Below are 14047 nucleotides of genomic sequence, written 5' to 3'. Positions count from 1 at the left end.
CTGTTTGCCTTTGGTTTGCCCCCTTTCCTTAACTTTCTATATCATACTCTGAGCCATTAAAACTTCTGCGTTGGGCCAGAAAGACTTGGAATTTCATATCTGGAGGGGACTGGATTCAGTAGTATAAGCCACGCTCCAACTGTTCATGTCTAACTCATCAGGGTTGAGAGAAGTAACATCTGCCTCTTGTTCTTTTGTCTCCCTCCCTATATTCTCCTGCTGCCTTTATTATTAAAACACTAAAAGCAACTTAATGAGCTGCCTCCTCAGCAGAAAACCAGGCAAAGAATAGACCCTGATGCCATTCCTAGTCCAGTAAGTGCAGAGGGTTGGTGTGTATGTGTCATTCCTGGGTTAGTGCCATCCATGCATGCCTGTGACCTCATCTTCACCTCATCCACCATGTTCATCCCTCTCCATTCTCTTCCCTTAGATCCTCACTTTTATAAGCTAGAAGGATGTGCATGCCTCAAGTCACCATGTAATGAAGAGATAGCAAGCTGTTAGCAGTGCCTTGAGTATGGGGTAGGCTCTAGGGGTGGGCCAGGTAGCATGTTAACCTTTGGGTTTAGTCTTGCTGGCTCTTCCAGAAGCCTGCATGTGATGTGTGATGGAACAGGACAAAGTTGAGTGGTAGATCCTTCCAGTTTGGGTTTGATTTTGTATATAGCTTGCTGTGGAGAAGTGGTTGGGTAGGTGGCTATTTATGTATAGGTTCATGGTGTCCCAAACTGGTTTTTCTTACAAGAGAAGGGATTGCTGGTTTGGGAAAGTATGGGCCACTTTCTCATGTGGAGAGTCTTTTTTGACTCTAATATATTTCTAAGCTCAGCCCTTCTGCTATGAGATACAGAATCTTATTTGCCCTTTACTTTTTCTGGTTTGTCCAAATGCATCTTAAAGTAACTGACCAAAAGTCATCACTCTGCACAAGGGTCTGATTACCAGCGTTGCAAATCTTTTTCTTTTTTTTTTTTAGAGACAGAGTCTCACTTTATGGCCCTGGGTAGAGTGCCGTGGCCTCACCCAGCTCACAGCAACCACCAACTCCTGGGCCCAAGTGATTCTCTTGCCTCAGCCTCCCGAGTAGCTGGGACTACAGGCGCCCGCTACAACGCCTGGCTAGCATTGCAAATCTTTTATTTCCTTCACCAAGTCTGTCAAAATGTGGGAGCCTGGGCGGCACCTGTGGCTCAGTCGGTAAGGCGCCGGCCCCATATACCGAGGGTGGTGGGTTCAAGCCCAGCCCCGGCCAAACTGCAACCAAAAAATAGCCGGGCGTTGTGGTGGGCACCTATAGTCCCAGCTACTCGGGAGGCTGAGGCAAGAGAATCGCTTAAGCCCAGGAGTTGGAGGTTGCTGTGAGCTGTGTGAGGCCACGGCACTCTACCAAGGGCCATAAAGTGAGACTCTGTCTCTACAAAAAAAAAAAAAAAATGTGGGAGACTGAACTATAAGAATTTGGTACTTGGGTGGCGCCTGTGGCTCAGTGGCTGGCCCCATATACTGAGAGTGGCAGGTTCAAACCCAGCCCCAGCCAAACTGCAACAAAAAAATAGCCGGGCATTGTGGCAGGCGCTTGTAGTCCCAGCTACTTAGGAGGCTGAGGCAAGAGAATCACCTAAGCCCAAGAGCTGGAGGTTGCTGTGAGCTGTGTGATGCCATAACACTCTACTGAGGGCGATAAAGTGAAACTCTGTCTCTACAAAAAAAAAAAAAAAAAGAATTTGGTACTTATTCTCTCCTTCCGTATATCTACATTGATGCTTACCTAAAAGTCAGGCAGCCTCTGCTTCCTCACCTTACCTGATCATTCCTGGCTATATAATTCTCTTCTTACCCTGTCCCTTGTAATTTCATTGAGTGTAGAGTCATTCCAGGTAGAGTCATTTATACATGGTTGCTGTTGTCTGTTTTCCTAGTCAGAATGTGTCTTGGGGAGAGGAGGGAGGAAGACTTGATGGGGGAGGGGAATGCAAGCTAATCATGTCTGCAGGTTTGTGATCAGAGCTGGAACTTTCTTGGGATGGGAGAAATAAAAGGGTGCTCACCATTGATCCTGGTCAGGGTAATTCATAAAGAAGCCCATTCTCAGTGTTGCCTGCCCAGTATCTTGGTACTATAGAGTGGAAGATTGGTGTTATAGCGTTTTATATGATCTCCAGAAGGACAGCAGGCCTGGTGCATAAGGTGTTCTTCATCAGTTTTTTAGTTTCTGGGCTGCAGCTCTAATTTTTCTTTCTCTTGGCATTCTGGGGCCTGGTGCTTCCTTTTATTCTGTCACCACACTCATTTCACTTCTTCCCTGCAGATTCAGGTCATTGAAGATGACAGGAACAACCGGGGTACAGAGCCATTTATTACTGGAGTACGGGGCCAGGTGCCACCCTTAGTCACCACCAACTTCCTGGTGAAAGATCAAGGTGAGAAGGTCATTAACTGGTCCTAGAGGGGCTTTTTCTTTAAGATAATTAGCAATGAGTGGCACTTTTGTCAATCTTTAACCAGAGGTCGGTTCCCCTCAGTCTGTCTGGAGGCAGAAAGAACTACCATCAGCTCTAGCATTTGCAGGAGTGATGGGGTAAATCCCCAAAGAAAAACTGGTATCTAGAGGGATTCTTTGATCTAATTCAGGTTTTCTCCTTCTTCCTTCAGGGAATGCAAGTCCTCGATACATCCGATGCACATCCTATAATATCCCTTGCACTTCTGACATGGCTAAGCAGGCTCAGGTGCCCCTGGCAGCTGTCATTAAGCCATTGGCAAGGCTGCCCCCAGAGGAGGTAAGTCAGGGAAGGGGCTAGAGTATAACGAAAGAAAGGGAGCGAGAGTGACTAAAGCTTCCTAGATGTGATTCTAGCTGTCAAAAAAAGGAGACATCTTGGATGAGCAAAGGGGAGAGTAGCTTTAGTAGCTTTCTATCCCAGCCATAGAGGGAACAAGCAATATGAAAAGAGGCAGGGCCACCCTAATAGGGGAGAAGACAGCTGGGTGTAGGAACCACTCATACCATGGTCAACCCCAGATGATGAGAAAGATAAGATTCTTTTTTTTCCTTATATGCTGTCCTTTCATCCTAGGTAGGTTAGGGATATTATGATCCAGTAGTCCTTCCCTCAAATGGCTTGGGCCCTAGTGTATCAAACCAGTACCCGAAATCAGCATGCAAAGAGAGAGCTAGGTAGTTGTACTACCAGGCCTTGGTAGGAAACCCTCATGTTCAAGCTTCACTTATTTAAATAGAGTTCTCTATAACTGGAAACTGAAAGCTCATATTCCTCTTCCAAGCTGGGCATGGTGGCTCATGCCTGTAATCTTAGCACTCTGGGAGGCCAAGGAAGGAGGATTGCTTGAGGTCAGAGGTTCAAGACCAGCCTAAACAAGAGGAAGACCCCATTTCCACTAAAACAAACAAACAAAACATATATATGTCTTACTCTGTGTGTTTTTCTGTTTCTTTCTGGGTCTCATTAGGCATGGTTGCATGCTGGTCACTTATCTGTAGGGTAACATCTGCCTGGGACATCAGTAGGTGTCGCAGAATCCCAGGGATGGGGAGAAGTGTCATAGATACTTGGTTAGAGAAGGAAGCAAAAGTCAAGATCCCCAGGGCAAGAATGAAGGGGCTTGAAGATAAGGCCAGGAATATGAATCCTAAATAATTTTGGCTTTCTCCTCAGATGTGCATGGCAGCCCCTGGCTTCCTATGGCCAGTTTTACAGTCTCTGTTTCTTTTTCTTTTCTTTTTTTTTTTTTACAAGGAGAACACCAAATATACTTTATTAGCACAAAAAAGCAGCCATAACAAGGCAAAGCAAGCAGAAAATATACATTAGCAGTCAGAGGGTTAGTGTTGTATGCAAATATAGTTTTTCCTTTTTATAGTCTTGGAAATAGCCATAGGGATGTAAAATACATTGGAGCAGCAGGTAAGGAAACTATAGAGACCTTACCAGCGGTACAGAGCACATTAATAAAAAGAGACAAAAATGGATTTGGCTACTTTTTTGAACTGAAGTAGCCAAATCCTTTTTACAGGAACTGGAGATTCAGTTCAATTATTAAGAAGCAAACCCTACAACTCGATATAACTTCCGAAAGAGCTCATTCAAGTAGTAGTCTAAGTGACAAAAAGGTACTAATTAAAGTTATTTACAGACACAGGGGTTGTACATTACCTTTAAATCTGCAAGTTAGGTTTCAGATTTTCCATTAAGAATCAACTGTACTAAAAGCTATAAATTATAGTTAAGCAATTATCTCAGTTTACAACAGAGAGATAAATACTGCCAGCCAAATTACTAATTACAGATTAATAATAATATCAACTTTAGCAACCACTGAAGTTAATACTATCTGACTTGCTTTCTTTTTTTTTTTTTGTAGAGACAGAGTCTCACTTTATGGCCCTCGGTAGAGTGCCGTAGCCTCACACAGCTCACAGCAACCTCCAACTCCTGGGCTTAAGCGATTCTCTTGCCTCAGCCTCCCGAGTAGCTGGGACTACAGGCGCCCGCCACAACGCCCGGCTATTTTTTGGTTGCAGTTTGGCCGGGGCCGGGTTTGAACCCGCCACCCTAGGTATATGGGGCCGGCGCCCTACCGACTGAGCCACAGGCGCCGCCCCCTGACTTGCTTTCTTTATGGTTCAGACTCATGATGGGCACAGGAAAAGATCCAGTTTTTATGAAAAGATTAGGCTGCACATATCAAGTTAAAAAAAATCACATGCGGGCGGTGCCTGTGGCTCAGTCAGTAAGGCGCCGGCCCCATATACTGAGGGTGGCAGGGTCAAACCCGGCCCTGGCTGAACTGCAACCAAAAAATAGCCGGGCGTTGTGGCGGGCGCCTGTAGTCCCAGCTACTCGGGAGGCTGAGGCAAGAGAATCGCTTAAGCCCAGGAGCTGGAGGTTGCTGTGAGCTGTGTGAGGCCACGGCACTCTACCGAGGGCCATAAAGTGAGATTCTGTCTCTACAAAAAAAAAAAAAAATCACATGCAAGATATTACGTTGCAGCAGCTATTCAAATATCTGTTTAAAGTGCTCATTAAAAGAGCGGTGCCTGTGGCTCAAAAGGTGCTGGCCCCATGTGCCGGAGGTGACGGGTTCAAACCCAGCCCTGGCCACAACTGCAAAAAAAAAAAAAAAAAAGTACTCATTAAAAAATTAATACCTATGGCTCCGTGCCCGTAGCTCAGTGAGTGGGGCGCCAGCCACATACACCAAAGCTGGCAGGTTTACGCCTGCCCCAGACCTACTAAACAACAATGACAACTGTAAACAAAAAAATAGCCAGGTGTTGTGGCTGGCACCTATAGTCCCAGCTACTCAGAAGTCTGAGGCAAGAGAAATGCTTAAGCCCAAGAGTTTGAGGTTTCTGTGAACTGTGACTCCCCAGCACTCTACCAAGGGTGACATAGTGAGACTCTGTCTCAAAAAAAAAAAAAAAATTAATACCTAGGGCCTTTAAATAAAATTCTACTACTAACTTTGTAAGTCTGAAATTTTAAGAACAATTATTTAGAAAACCTCGTTCACTTAATAGTACCTTTTGCAAAAGAGAGAAAAAGGTTGCATTTTTTTTTCCTAAAAGGAAGGCAGTCTTTTATAATAGTTTTTGGACTTCCAAAGCTTGATTTATAGTAACTATAAACATCACTACTTTTGGAAGGTTATAGAAAAACTCTTAGAAAAAAATAATTTCATACATTAGTCACACTGTTGAAATATTCATCCAATATTAATAATTTGCTCTTCAGGGCGGCACCTGTGGCTCAGTTGGTAAGGCGCCGGCCTGAGGGTGGCAGGTTCAAACCCGGCCCCGGCCAAACTGCAACCAAAAAAATAGCCGGGCGTTGTGGCGGGCGCCTGTAGTCCCAGCTACTTGGGAGGCTGAGGCAAGAGAATCGCTTAAGCCCAGGAGTTGGAGGTTGCTGTGAGCTGTGTGAGGCCACGGCACTCTACCGAGGGCCATAAAGTGAGACTGTCTCTAAAAAAAAAAAAATAATAATAATTTGCTCTTTTTTTTTTTTTTTTTTGGCACTCTACCCAGGGCAACAGCTTAAAACTTTGTCTCAAAAAAAAATTAAAAAGAAGGCTCGCCGCCTGTGTCTTAAGTGGCTAAGGCGCCAGCCACATACACCTGAGCTACCAAAAAATAGCCAGGCATTGTGGCGGGCACCTGTAGTCCCAGCTACGTGGGAGGCGGAGGCAGGAGAATCACTTAAGCCCAGGAGTTGGAGGTTGCTGTGAGCTGTGATGCCACAGCACTCTACTCAGGGTGACAGCTTGAGGCTCTGTCTCAAAAAAAAGAGAAAAGCACTTCTAGGGATGGGGAGTAGAAAGCAGAAACTAGAGAATTTAGACTCTTAGGGATGTTTTCCTTGGATTAGTACCCCCATCATTTGTCCTCATTCTCTTCCATGTACTCTCTCTCCAGGTTCAGTATCTGACCCGTGCCCCTTCTCCCTCCAGGTCATTCCTTCTCATCCACTGGCACATGTCTGAACCTATTATAGCTTCCCTCTGTCTGAGCCCCTCCCCTTTGCTTCTTAGGCTTCACCGTATGTCGTGGACCATGGAGAATCTGGCCCTTTGCGCTGTAATCGCTGCAAAGCATACATGTGCCCCTTCATGCAGTTCATCGAGGGAGGCAGGCGCTTCCAGTGCTGCTTTTGTAGTTGTATCAATGATGGTATGTTCACGGAAGTTGGGATTCAGGGCACGGGAAGGTCTTCAGTGCATCTTCACTGTTCTTGTTCTAGGTAGGCAGATAAGGGTCCATTTTTCAGGAGTTGGGGAAGTAGAGCACACATGGGAATGTGGGGCAGTGAAGTGAGTTCAGCCAGGACCAGACTTACTAAGATTGAGAGCGGATCTTTGAGTAACACACTACCATACTCCCACAGTTCCCCCCCAGTATTTTCAACATCTGGATCATACCGGCAAACGTGTGGATGCTTATGACCGTCCTGAGTTATCCCTGGGCTCTTATGAATTCTTGGCCACTGTAGATTACTGCAAGGTGAGGGAAGATAGCTGGGTGGAGGATAATGATACAGCTAAGAATTGCTGTTATCATTTTCCTTCAGGCCTTTGTTGTCCCCTTTGATTCTGGCTTCTCTTTAGTCAACTGGGCTACTTACCAATATCTCCCTCCCCCCCAATGTTTCCTTCCTTTGCAGAACAATAAGTTCCCAAGCCCTCCTGCCTTCATCTTCATGGTTGATGTCTCCTACAATGCCATCAGGACTGGTCTTGTTAGGCTCCTCTGTGAGGAGCTCAAGTCCCTGTTAGACTTTCTACCTAGGTGAGAGTTATGGAGCTGAGTTGCTTCCTTTGGTTGGTGATGGGGTATCTGGGTTGACTGGGATAGAGACTAATGTCATGAGGTTGTGGGTAGTGGAAAGGTGGCAGGTCTGGATAACAATGTCTCCTTCTCCAGGGAGGGCAGGTCAGAAGAGTCGGCAATCCGGGTTGGCTTTGTCACCTATAATAAGGTGCTCCACTTCTACAATGTGAAGAGCTCATTGGCCCAGCCACAGATGATGGTTGTGTCTGATGTGGCTGACATGTTTGTGCCACTACTAGATGGCTTCTTGGTCAATGTCAATGAGTCCCGGGCAGTCATCACCAGGTAAGAGTCAGACTGTGGATGTAAAGGGACGGGGTGGAGGTGGCATGGGTACAATCATAGAAGACTAGGGAGTTGAGCAGAGGGGTTGGACAGTAGACGGATAGAGGAGTGTGCTCAGGAGTTGTCAGCATCTGGAGGCAAGGAATTGAGAATTGAGGCATCTGGAATCTGTGTAGCAATTTTGGTCCTCCATCACTATCTCTTCAGCTTATTGGATCAGATTCCAGAAATGTTTGCAGACACAAGGGAAACAGAGACAGTATTTGCCCCAGTTATCCAGGCTGGGATGGAGGCTCTGAAGGTAAGGCTGGAGTTCCTGGCAACATCTTCCTCACTTTCCTCTGACCATCTTACTCTCTGGGATACAACCTATGGTTCAGGGATTGATGACTGTCCAGTAGTTAATCAGTCTTGATATAATTGGTGCTTAATAAATGACAAGGGAAGGGATGAATGAATAATGGATGAATAAAGAAAGAATGAACACATAATCCTCTCTTTTTTTCCTAGGCTGCTGAGTGTGCAGGGAAGCTCTTTCTGTTCCACACATCCCTACCCATTGCAGAGGCCCCGGGGAAACTGAAGAATAGAGATGACAGGAAGCTGATCAACACAGACAAGGAGAAGGTGTGGGACTGGAAGATGGGTTGGGGGAGGACTTTCCATTATAGTGAAAGATGGGGACTCTTCAAAATACCATACTCTTAACTTTCTTGGTGGGAACTAGGAGCACTTTGTCCTTTCACATGTCAAATCTGTGACTGCCAACCTTCTCTGCTGCTGCCATACCTCTCTTACTTACCATCCAAAGTAATTCTCATTTATCATCTAAAGTAGTTCTACCATCTTGGTAGATTCTTTTTTCTTTCTTGTTTTTTTTTAAGAGAACTTTCTACTACTATAGCAAACTCCTAGGAAGTAGATCTGAAGTCTTACATGTATTTGAATATCCCATATTATATATACAGTTGTGAAATAGGGCAGAACTGAAATACTTGAACATTTTCTTCTGCTTCTCTCCAGACTCTATTCCAGCCTCAGACAGGTGCCTATCAGACCCTGGCCAAAGAGTGTGTGGCCCAAGGCTGCTGTGTAGATCTCTTCCTCTTCCCTAATCAGTATGTGGATGTAGCCACCCTCTCTGTTGTGCCCCAGCTCACTGGTGGCTCTGTCTACAAATATGCTTGCTTTCAGGTATGTTGTGGGATTCTGGGTGGCAGGTGGCAGCGGGGCTAGAACTGTATTTTTACATGTGGATTGGCTCTTTAGCCACTGGCTCCTGAATAGGAATAGTGTTGGAAGAGAACACCCTGTAGTGTAAAAAAGTGAGCCTCAAGAGAATAGCAGTTAGGAGCATGGGCCTTGGAATCAGTCCTGGGTTGATACTCTGGCCTTACCACTTAACTAGCTACACAACCTAGGGTAAATTACTTAATTATACCCTTCCTTGTTCCTTTGTCTGTAAAACGGGATTTAACCCTTTGACAGCGGAGGGCTCAGAAATGTGCCAGTTGAGGTGTGCAGTGATTGCAACAACCTTTAGGCTACCCAGTCTGTTACTATTTGTTCAATATTGTGAAAATGCCACATTTGTTTTTTTTTGTTTTTTTTTTTGTAGAGAAAGAGTCTTACCTTATCGCCCTCGGTAGAGTGCCGTGGCGTCACACAGCTCACAGCAACCTCCAAATCCTTGGGCTTAGGCAATTCTCTTGACTCAGCCTCCCAAGTAGCTGGGACTACAGGCGCCCGCCAGAATGCCCGGCTATTTTTTTGTTGCAGCTTGGCCGGGGCTGGGTTTGAACCCGCCACCCTCGGCATATGGGGCCGGCGCCCTATCCGCTGAGCCACAGGCGCCGCCCAAACTTTTTTTTTTTTTTTTTAATAGAGGCAGAGTCTCACTTTATGGCCCTCGGTAGAGTGCCGTGGCCTCACACAGCTCTCCAACTCCTGGGCTTAAGTGATTCTCTTGCCTCAGCCTCCCGAGTAGCTGGGACTACAGGCACCTGCCACAACACCCGGCTATTTTTTGGTTGCAGTTTGGCCGGGGCCAGGTTTGAACCCGCCACCCTCGGTATATGGGGCCGGCACCTTACCAACTGAGCCACAGGCGCTGCCCGAAAATGCAACATTTGTAACAGTAAGAAATATTGATCCTTTCTCTTGATTTTTGTAAACCTTTTTATTTGTACAGGGTGGACATAAAGTTCATAGTAAATTGCACACAAACTTTATGTCCACCCTGTATTTGCAAAATGAACAGTGCTTACAGGCGTCATTCACAGCAAATGAACATCTTGTTTGAATGCCTATAGGCATTGGTTGCAGAGGTTAATGCTTATAAATTAGGATTTGTCTACGGAATTAGAAATTATATGCAAAACACTCAGCGTGGTGCCTGGCATGTAGTAAGTACTTGGAACTTATCACTGTATAAACCAGGTGCTGTGGCTTGTACCTGTAGATCTACCTATTGTAGGTTGAGATTGAGGTGAGAAGATCACTTAAGCCCAGGAGTTGGAGACTGCAATGACCTATGATCATGCTACTGCACTCCAGCCTGGGTGACACAGAAAGACCCTATCTCTTTAAAAAAAAAAGTTACTGGCTCGGCACCTGTGGCTTAAGCGGTTTAGGCACCAGCCACATACACCTGAGCTGGTGGGTTTGAATCCAGCCCTGGTCCATCAAACAACAATGACAGCTGCAACCAAAAAATAGCCAGGCGTTGTGGCGGGTGCCTGTGGTCCCACCTACTTGGGAGGTAGAAGCAGGAGAATTGCTTGAGCCCAGGAGTTGGAGGTTGCTGTGAGCTGTGATGCCACGGCACTCTACCCAGGGCAACAGCTTGAGGCTCTGTCTAAAAAAAAAAAGTTACCATTGTCATCAACATCATCATTATCATCTTCACTATTATTATTATGATTAAGTAGCCTTGTAGATTAGAAAGATACAGGGAGTTTGTCTGCAGGATGAGCTACATAGTCAGTGTTGTGACTATGGGCCTGGATGGATGCAGGTGGAGAATGACCAGGAGCGGTTTCTGAGTGACCTGCGGCGTGATGTCCAGAAGGTTGTTGGCTTTGATGCTGTGATGCGAGTCCGGACGAGCACCGGTCAGTCCTGGTTGCAGAAGAGCAGGTGGGGGGCTAAGTCTAGGAGGGAGGCATGTGGCACCTGTCATACCTTTAGTCCTGACCTTATCCATGTGGCCTTAGGTATTCGAGCTGTAGATTTCTTTGGAGCTTTCTACATGAGCAACACAACAGATGTGGAGCTGGCTGGGCTGGATGGGGACAAGACAGTGACTGTGGAGTTCAAGCATGATGATCGGCTCAATGAAGAGAGTGGAGCCCTCCTGCAGGTGGCAGAGCGGGAGGCAGGGGCTGGGAAGGAAGTGTTAGGTGTCATTTGCAGGGATAAATAGGCTGCAGGGAAGAGGGTGAGAAATAGGAAGAGAAGAGTGGAAGGAGAGACAGGTGGGGGGTGGCTCGTTTCATTCTTCTGTTAATAGTTTGTAATATAGTCAAGGGCAGTTTTTTCAAGGCCCTTTGTGAGGTAGGGGTGTGTGTTCCCCTTTCTCCTTTTCCCTAGTGTGCCCTGCTTTATACCAGCTGTGCAGGGCAGCGTCGGCTCCGAATCCATAACCTGGCTCTAAACTGCTGCACCCAGCTGGCTGATCTCTATCGCAACTGTGAAACTGATACACTCATCAACTACATGGCCAAGTTTGGTGAGGACAGAGGCAGGGCAGGGTGGGACTGAGGCTGAGAGAAGGTCCAGGATGGTTAGTGATTCAGCATGCCTGGGTAGGTCTGATGGTGGGAAGGCATCTGACTAGTGACTATGTATCTCCCTTTTCCATCTAGCATACCGGGGAGTCCTGAACAGCCCTGTGAAGGCTGTTCGTGACACTCTCATCAGCCAGTGTGCCCAGATCCTGGCCTGTTACAGAAAGAACTGTGCCAGCCCCTCCTCTGCAGGACAGGTAGGGCAAGCATTTGGAGCAGGGGGACATTAGAACAAATTTTTGCATTTAGGAGGGATTTCTCATGATCATCAGCTTTATTTTGATAATCCCCTCAGTTGATCCTTCCTGAGTGCATGAAGTTACTTCCAGTTTACCTGAACTGTGTGTTGAAGAGTGATGTCCTACAGCCTGGAGCTGAAGTCACTACTGATGATCGTGCCTATGTCCGACAGCTAGTTACCTCCATGGATGTGGCTGAGACCAATGTCTTCTTCTATCCTCGGCTCCTACCCTTGGTGCGATTGAGGGTTGGAGATCTTTTAGAAGGATAATAGAAGGGTTAATATTATCTGTGTCTGACACTAATGAATTTGTTTTATATGTACATTATCTGATGAGATTCTCACACTAAGATAGTTAGTGAGACTCCAGAAGGCATGGTGTCTGGGGACTTAGCTTTCTGAATTTTGTGTGTGGTGGGGGGCAAACTTGTCTTATGGTCCTTGGTAACCTTTAGCCCCCTTCCTTTTGTCTAGACAAAGTCTCCCATTGAGGGTACTACTGAACCACCAGCAGTTCGAGCATCTGAAGAACGTCTAAGCAACGGGGATATTTATTTGCTGGAGAATGGGCTCAACCTCTTCCTCTGGGTGGGAGCAAGTGTCCAACAGGGTGTTGTCCAGAGCCTTTTCAGCGTCTCTTCCTTCAGTCAGATCACCAGTGGCTTGGTGAGGGCAAGGAGTCAAGGAGAATATGGGTGTGGAAGTACATTTTGTGAAATGAGTGGAAACCAACAAAATTCATGTGCTACTCCTCGTAAATGTCAGGGAACACCTGGGGAGAAGGGAGGGTGCTGCCATTCTTCCTAGGCTTCCTTGATTCAGGTGATGCATAAATCTGTACTGTCTCATCTTAACTGAACTTAGATCACCTTACCATAAGGATTAATTTATTTTATGTTCTAGAGCGTTCTGCCAGTTCTGGATAATCCGCTGTCCAAGAAGGTTCGAGGCCTCATTGATAGCTTAAGGGCACAGAGATCACGGTACATGAAGGTAACACTGATTTTTACTCTGGATTTTGTACCTTGACAAGTCCTCACCTGAATGGGGGTGGAGGTAGGGAATGAATAAGTGATTGGGTAATAGGACTTCTGGGCATGTTTAGTTTCTTTTGGCCTTGCCTTATGACCCTGCATTCTGGCCATAGCTTATGGTGGTGAAACAGGAAGACAAGCTGGAGATGCTGTTCAAGCACTTCCTGGTGGAAGACAAGAGCCTAAGCGGGGGAGCATCCTATGTGGACTTTCTCTGTCATATGCACAAGGAGATTCGGCAGCTACTGAGCTAAAGCAAATGGGTAAATGGCATAGGGTCCCAGGCCAGCTACCAGAAAGTACCCCAGGACGACAGAGAAATTGGGATAGTTCAATATCTTATAAGTCATGTAAGCTGACTTCAGTCTCTTTGGGGGAGGGGGAGCTATAAGGAGACACCTTCTTTCTGGGCTCAAGTATCTTACCACTCTGTCCTGCTGTTGGAAGGTGTCCCTGTCTCCTCACTCTACCCTTCTTTTCCTGCTAATCCTGTCGTAATGAATGTAGTTTCTCAGTTCACTGTATATGATTCGGTGTTGAGGGTTTGGAGGCACCCAGACCCTGGCAATATTATATGTCCCTTTGGACCAGCCTCCAAGAGGAGAGGAGCAGGCAGGAAAGAGTGGGGATCCAGGGTTACTACAGGGTGTGGCTTATTAAGCTCAGTGTCATCAACAACTTCCTATATTAGGGATAAAACATACTGGTGCACAAGAGCTGGAGTATAGACCATAGGTGGTGAAGAGAAAAGTGGTTAGTCTTTCTTGGGCCTGGAGGTCAGCAGTTAAGTCAGTCAATGAGGGGGTTGTTCCTCTCTCTGCTTCCACTGCACTCGTTCTCTTCTCCTGCAATGATTGATCACTCCGTGGATAGAGGCACAATGTCAGAGATTAATGAACCTGGGAACTGAGTCGCAAAGTATATTAAGACCTGGGAAAGATACCAGCCTCCTTTCCAATGGGAGAGGCCCCAACACTGGATGGTTCTGTAGGGAGCCTGGTCACCAACTTGCAATACCTCATAGAGCCAGCTCATATCCCACTCTGAGCTCCCACTGACTGCTTCTCCAAGCCGGGGGTTGTTGGGGAGAGAGGCGGAGGCAGGTGGCGCTCTCCGTTTTCTCCCTTCGGGACACCACTTGGGCTTTGGTATTGACTTGAGTGGCTGACAGTTATCTTCCAACCCCAAATGGCTGGGGCAGGACAAGGGCTAGGCTTGATGGTGGGCAGGCTTGCCTGCTCCCAGCCGGGATGCCCTTGCTCTGGACCTCTCATTTCTCTTCATTGGTTTATTTTTCAATGCATCTTTAATTTGTAAAGAAATAAATTAAGATGTAACCAGTAGCCTC

At 46.5% G+C, this 14047-nt stretch overlaps 1 protein-coding gene across 3 annotated transcripts in view; it reads left to right on the top strand.

Moving 5' to 3' along the window:
* The window catches only part of SEC24C (SEC24 homolog C, COPII coat complex component), a 31135-nt gene extending 17099 nt beyond the window's left edge, over positions 1–14036 (top strand). For 2 of the 3 annotated variants that reach the window (XM_053586092.1, XM_053586093.1), the window contains exons 7-24: positions 247–315; positions 2312–2423; positions 2656–2783; positions 6556–6694; positions 6909–7024; positions 7185–7309; positions 7445–7636; positions 7844–7937; positions 8147–8263; positions 8660–8830; positions 10653–10749; positions 10852–10997; positions 11228–11366; positions 11503–11621; positions 11720–11899; positions 12140–12331; positions 12569–12658; positions 12813–14036. In XM_053586092.1, the coding sequence (XP_053442067.1) occupies positions 247–315; positions 2312–2423; positions 2656–2783; positions 6556–6694; positions 6909–7024; positions 7185–7309; positions 7445–7636; positions 7844–7937; positions 8147–8263; positions 8660–8830; positions 10653–10749; positions 10852–10997; positions 11228–11366; positions 11503–11621; positions 11720–11899; positions 12140–12331; positions 12569–12658; positions 12813–12953 (2367 nt within the window). In that variant the 3' untranslated portion in view covers positions 12954–14036. The remainder of the gene's footprint in view (positions 1–246; positions 316–2311; positions 2424–2655; positions 2784–6555; positions 6695–6908; positions 7025–7184; positions 7310–7444; positions 7637–7843; positions 7938–8146; positions 8264–8659; positions 8831–10652; positions 10750–10851; positions 10998–11227; positions 11367–11502; positions 11622–11719; positions 11900–12139; positions 12332–12568; positions 12659–12812) is intronic. The other variant, XM_053586094.1, reaches the window with a different exon arrangement.
* Positions 14037–14047: the final 11 nt, after the last annotated feature.

Source organism: Nycticebus coucang, chromosome 3 (genome assembly GCF_027406575.1).
Source record: "Nycticebus coucang isolate mNycCou1 chromosome 3, mNycCou1.pri, whole genome shotgun sequence".
Lineage (NCBI taxonomy): Eukaryota > Metazoa > Chordata > Mammalia > Primates > Lorisidae > Nycticebus > Nycticebus coucang.
The sequence above is the reverse complement of the archived record's forward strand: the minus strand, read 5'-3'. Positions and strand labels throughout refer to the sequence as shown.